The sequence below is a fragment of the Clupea harengus genome, chromosome 9, assembly GCF_900700415.2.
Source record: "Clupea harengus chromosome 9, Ch_v2.0.2, whole genome shotgun sequence".
Taxonomy (NCBI): domain Eukaryota; kingdom Metazoa; phylum Chordata; class Actinopteri; order Clupeiformes; family Clupeidae; genus Clupea; species Clupea harengus.
The window spans coordinates 3,300,836-3,307,441 of record NC_045160.1 but is presented as its reverse complement, the minus strand read 5'-3'; the positions used below and the strand labels follow the sequence as shown (position 1 = coordinate 3,307,441).

Here is a 6,606-nt window from a genome sequence, read left to right as displayed (position 1 = left end):
TGAAAGTGTGACAGAACCTGATGGTCAAGTAATAAATAAAAACTAGGACTTGTCACTATTATTACTCATCAGCTACATTGCTGAACTAGCAAACACTAGCTGAAGTATCTGGGTACGAGCAAAAAACACAGCGTTTGTCTCACAGGTAAACAACAACACTCCTTCAACACTGGGACTCACTTCTCTCAACATAGCTGAAGTACAGGGTCACCATCTGGCCCTGGCACTGCAACTGCTGGCCATTGAGGAGCGTATGCGCCTGCTGGGCATCGTCTGAGGATGTGTATGTCACAAATGCATAGGGTTTGTTTGGGGGCATCAGTAGGGACACTACGGTGGCCGCCCCGTCCAGAACCTCCTGTAACTGCACCCTACACACTCCATTCCCCAACCCTCCGTTGGCCACCACCAGGTACTATGAAACAAGGCAAAACACAAATCATTACATTATCACTACATAACTGCACAACAGAATTTCTTGATGATGGGATAACAATACAATGATTTAAAATCATAAACATGGCAGACCATAACAAACAAATCAGAGGAAGAAACATATCAGAGGATGCTACTGCTGATAAGGAAGTCCTAGAAAGGATTTATGAAAACAGAGTATCCGATATCAAAAGAAGAGCTTAAGTACATAAGAGAAGTGTCAACAAAATCATCTAACGTTATCAACCAAACATTTCTTCAGGCTAACCACATACTCCTGTTGTGTAACGTTACATCGAGCTAGCTAGTTAGTTGCCTATGGTCGCGTTACGCGCTACTAAACGTATTATGGAGAAAGCTGACCCTCCTAAATTGTTAAATTGTTGTTACCTCGGTTGGCTGTGATACTGTGTTGATGCCCTCGTGTTTGAGTAAAGTGTGACTGGCTTTTATTTGTTTACGTAAAAGTTTTTTCTCCTCCTTGGTCTTTCTGACAGCTTTCACGTTCTCTGCACGGGAATCCATCGCGCAACTTTAAAATCCTTCCCCCATGAAACAGACAACTTTGGTAAACAGTTCCACCCGACCACGAAGGAATTGGATACAGAAGTGTTCCCCGTGTAAGACGTTTTTATATTCTAAAATGTAAACAAATGCTATGAAACGGCGTTAGTAGATAAACAAGATTCATGGGAGGCTCTCTTTTAATAATCAGTTGTACTTGAAAAATCATCTGGCTAAAAGTAATGAAGTTTGTGTGGCTGTGAAGGCATAGTCATCCCTGTCACAAACCTTCTAATATGTGCAGTAAACTGTGAAAACAAATGTAAAGTCCCTCACAACATCAACTCAACTGGCCATCAAACCCATTTAGGCAGCACCAGAACTAAACAAAATAGTAAACTCTGTAACACAAGCTTTAGCTTTTAAAAAGCTTTGTCTGTTAACTGATTAATATATGTGCCAAACATTGCAGTTCTGATGAACTCTTACATCAATCCATCTAAATAGCTTCATTAGCCAACAGTAGCTTCATGTTCAAAACATAAAGGGTCACTTTGTTTCACAACACACTTGTTTTGTGCTCTACCCTCCCTACCCCAAGGACAATGGGTGGACTCACAGCTCCCCAAATTGGATATTATATACCCCCAGAGTCCCATAGGGGACCCGGGCCACCTGTTCTTCCTCCCCTCGCTATTGTCTTTCTCCTGGAGCCATTATGGTATTCTCAGTGCATTCTGGATACTGTCCCGAGGCATTCCTCTTCTCAGCCTCTATCTGCTGTGGCGCCTTGCTTGTGCTCTCCTTGAACAAATTCTTTCTCTGTGATAGCTGGACCAGTCCACTATGTAATTATTTGTATATGTTTTTTTTATATATTGATGAATCATTTATTCCTTTTATTCATAGAGAGATAATTTATACCTGGGAAGAATTTGTAATTCAGATCCAAAATGAAAAGGTCAGCTGTGCCAGTCATTTTTAATATAAATATGTCCTTGTCGACATCAGGGAAGGTGTTTCAATAGTGTATCTGTATTTGTACATGGGATATGAGCTGAAAGAACTACTCTGTTTTCCTGTATGCATTAGGTGGAAGGTGAAATAGGCAGCATTGCCTGGAAGAATAAAAACTATAGAATAAACTAAGAATAAACTAAGAATAAACTAAGCTTGCACCAAAAATGCAAATTTTTCAAGATGGTCAAAAGATTTTCTTGAAAAATGAAGGAAATAAAGCCTGGGAAGAGTTATTCTGCGGTAATGAGAGAAAAAGTTGAGAAGTTGGTCCAAACGGGACCTGGGTCGTGCAACAGTTGATGAGCCTGTGTTTTCATCAGTCTCTTAAATTCCTTCGTCTTCCACCAGCTCCAGCCACCAGACGCGCTCCAAACTGATCTGGGCCTGTGTGTTTCATCCCCCCTGTCTCTCAGGGCTCAATTAATGCATAGCTTTCTGTTTGGTATGCCCTGCCGCATGGGACAGGCGTAACCCTGCTAACCCTGCAGTGAAGCGTGCGCCCCAGAAGCAGAGAGAGGAGGATCCAGAGGAGATCTGTTGAGTTTTATAACAAAAGCCCCATGGCCTCGCTCACCTGTCCGAAAACATCACTCAGCCCCAGCCCAAGCCCTGGCAGCGAGGTTGAGCTGTGTTCCCTGCAGTCAGGGGGCCAAGGCAGGCAAACAGCTGGCTGGCCTGGTGCTGCTGTTGATTAGAGGATAGCCAGGTTACCTGGGAAATAGAAATGCACCACTATTTCATCCCCTTTATTGGACATAACTTGTCAGACAGGCTTACATGGTGTATACTTGATATGGACTCTAAAGGTTCCATAGCTCTTATCCCAAGCATAGATGAGCATTGTAGTTTTCCATTCGTGCATGTTTTCCAAAATCCTCCTTCCACTGCCGTGAGAGCAAATGTCACCTAAGGTGTCAGGACTCCACTGGAATCTGTGTGTATTTTAATTGCCTCTGGCTGTGGAAACCAGAGCCTTGTTTTTAAAATAGTGATTCTGATCTCTTCCTCTCTCTAGAGATCTACTTGTAAGAACTAACTCAGGTCACTGTATCATAAGCTGTGTGTGTGGGGTGGGGTGGGGTGTGATGGCCAAATGAAGGAACACACACCAGCCATATTGCTAATAAGGCTAATAACATCTTTAATTTTGAATGCTGTGAATGCTATGGGGATATTACTAAGGCAGCGCTATAGGATAACTCCACCAGTGGGACACACAGTATGACATTTCATTTTCCCACTTTGTGATGGGTGTAACACCAGTTGACACACATCGGTGTTAACACATTTCTTTCATATGATTGATTTCCCCTTTTTTCATTGAATAAATACTGTATGAATAGTTCTGCTGCATGATTAATAAATTATGATAGACTATTTGTGTTTGCAAGCAATGCCATCGTGTAATGTGATTTTTTTCACAAGCATACTGAAGATGTAACATTGTATATTTGTTGATACAAGTTCAAGTTCAAGTTCCCATGCTTTATTTGTCACATACACGAACATGTAGTGAAATGTAAAAGGGTCTACGCTCCACACTGTGCAAAAATAATATACTGCTGTTTATTCAATATATATGTTGTCTTATGTTGACCTACACTGCATCTCACACCACCATAAGAGGACTAATGGCACTGAAAGGGTTCTCACCTCTTAATCACTTCTAATATATCATAACTTGATATGGTCTATTGTCAGCTCAGTTCAGCATCTGCTGTTGTTCATGTAGGTGTTGGAGGTGAGAGAAACCAGGGCAGTTGCATCATCTGCTTGGCGGAGGCTCTGTTTTGGGATTGTCTCCTTTATGTGACCGAATGCCGGGCGTAAATATTGACTGAGGCGAGGATTATAGGAAGATACGCTGACGCAAGGAAACTTTTATCAACTATTTGGGGTTTGTTTGGCGTTGCTAGGGTGTAACCGTGCGTTTAATGACTCCACTGAAAATTCCTCCACTGACCCCCCCTTGAGCTATGAGGCGGTCATCGCTATGGTGATCCTCTCGTTAGGACAATAATAAATACGATTTAATAGCAAATTCATCAAGCCTGTCTGCTGTTGGCTGTGACATCTAAATTCCATCCCATCTTCAGACTCTGCATCACTGTTTAAGGCATCTCTGACTTGCTGGCTTTTGCTGTAATTATGCATGGATGGCAACAACCGGTCTAGTCTTTGTGGCAAACCTGTTCAGCACCAGGTCTGAAACGAAGGGAAGTCTGTGTTTGGGAAAAGAATCTCCACCATGTCTCTGATGCACCAATATGAAAGCAGTATCGTAAGACAGACTGACTCACATGCATGCATTTGTCTCGTATGTCACAGAATGGCCGAACGGCTCTAATCCACAAACAATGGACGACGGTTTAAAAATAACTCTGCATGCATTCGCTATACAGGAACAGGAATTCAGATATCTATGTCAGATTCCATCAGGATGGCTCCATCAGAGAGACTCCCTCTTATGCAGAAAATCCAGGAGCTAAGCCCCCCTCTCCCCATCCCTTCGGCCTCTTTTCTGGGGTTTGGCGGGCCATCTCAAAGGTGGGTTTAAATACCTTGCGTATGGCATCACTAAATGCCACTGTCATCTCTCGGGGCGGTACTCTGCCAGTGTCTACTTTAGGGGATCTGGGTGTGTGCACAAACACTTGGATGCAACAGGGAGAGAGAGACACAGAGAGAGGGAGAGAGAGATCAGACTTCTCTGTGAATCATTCTGCGCTGATGTCCCATATACTCCATGAGCATTTTCTTGTGAGATTGACCAGGTAAGAGCTCCACTGTATTGAATTCAGCCTCAACTGGTCTTAGCCACTCCTTACCATTAAGGGTTCTGTCAGATAGGAAAGTCCACTCGGGCATATTTTGGTCAAGTGAAATATTAGTGATGTAGATTAGTGATGTACAAATGCTTTAAAAACAAGAATGTAATCATACATGAGAAATTTGCTTCTAACAAGTTGCTGTGAGCTTGTTTTAATGCAGTGGTGTGCTCTGACCCGAAGCCCATTGGTGTTTGATTTTGACTAGATGTGAAGGTGTTTATGTGCGCGTGAATCAGGCCAACAAGCTGTCAATGCAGGGGATTGTTGCTTCTCTAGGGAGGGGACAGATGAGAGGCCTCCGGCTCAAAACCAACAGGTGGACCATTACTGAGAGAACAGCGGAAAATCCTGGATTAATCCGCCGGGTCTGTGTGTATTTATAAAAGCAGAACGTGACACAAGAGCCTGTGACCCCTCAGTGAGGTGATATGCTCCGAGGTGTTGTTTCACAACATGCTCTCATGCAATAATGAAGAGATCCCTTACAGACAATACAAATACTTTAAATTCAAACCTGAAGAGTATAGTTAGAGTAGAATTTCATCCTGAAAATCTATTTATGGGAAAGTATGTTTCGTTGTTACTTGATTTTAGGGTAATTTATCAGAAGAAATGGAATCTAGTATTCATCATTATGTTTTCATTCATGTATAATCACCTGTAACTACGAATTGTTGTGTGTTAGTTAACTTAGAATGAGCCCTTCGTATCTATATAGGGAACAGGTCCTCTTCCACGGAGTCTGCCCTGTTGCTCCACCGTGTTTCTAGAGTAGCCCAGAATGGACAAACCAAAACACCTCACCACTAGATGCCACTAAATCCTACATACTGCACCTTTAAGTGAGTCTTGCTTCTACGACTGTGTTACTGCGTGGCCGCACAGTCGCTCCGACGGTTGGTGGGTGTCGTAAATGTTTTTTCCTGAAGACCAGCCAAACAAATCGCTACGCTGATAAAAAAAAAGATGGCGGACCAAACTCCGTAGATGATCATAGTTGTACATAAAAGTTGTTTGTTTGACTTTGCTTAGATTTTTTTAAAGTTACAGAGAAATAGACACTGTGCAATGAAAAATACGTCTGAGGGGATTTGCGAGGGGATGTTAGCATGCTACTATCCACAAGGAAAACAGCGATGGGTTGGACCAATCACAGCCCTGCGGACTCCGTGTGGCCTGTGTCATCTCGTTGGATAGTTACATAATTTGGGAGGTGCACGTAGGCCGCAGAGAGGTGCGCAGAGGGGGTCTGCAATGACGCAAGGGGCTCTGCTTGTCTGTGTAAAAGGCCGACCATGAATTAGGCTTTAGTTTAAAAGTATTAGTATTTTAGTTAAAATCCAATGACAGTTTGTGCTAAAGAGCAGGGACGTGCACATGAGGGGGCTAAGGTTGCTCGGGCAACTGCCCGTTTGCCCTCCTCGACTGAAGTTCCGAAGGAAATATATATATTTTCTAAATACTATTACGGCTGCAGAACTTCATGTAATCGCGGAATATGTGCGCGGGGGGAGGGGGCGTGGCGGGGGTTAGTGATCGACCCTGACAATTTCACAGTTTCCAGTGATATAGGCAGAATATGTGTCCAGGGGGAGGGGGCGTGGCGGCGGTTAGTGATCGATCCTGACAATTTCAGAGTTTCAAGTGATATAGGCAGAATATGCGTCCACGGGGAGGGGCGTGGGCGGCGTCGGTTAGTGATCGACCCTGACCATTTCAGAGTTTCAAGTGATATAGGCAGAATATGCGTCCAGGGGGAGGGGGCGTGGCGGTGGTTAGTGATCGACCCTGACAATTTCAGAGTTTCAAGTGATAT

General features: G+C 43.5%; 1 protein-coding gene across 1 annotated transcript in view; it reads right to left on the bottom strand.

Moving 5' to 3' along the window:
• The window catches only part of alkbh8 (alkB homolog 8, tRNA methyltransferase), a 12,940-nt gene extending 11,907 nt beyond the window's left edge, over nucleotides 1-1,033 (bottom strand). Inside the window, exons 1-2 of the mRNA XM_012837900.3 lie at nucleotides 826-1,033; nucleotides 181-415 (exon numbers count right to left, since the gene is read on the bottom strand). Of these exons, the coding sequence (XP_012693354.2) occupies nucleotides 181-415; nucleotides 826-960 (370 nt within the window). The 5' untranslated portion in view covers nucleotides 961-1,033. The remainder of the gene's footprint in view (nucleotides 1-180; nucleotides 416-825) is intronic.
• Nucleotides 1,034-6,606: the final 5,573 nt, after the last annotated feature.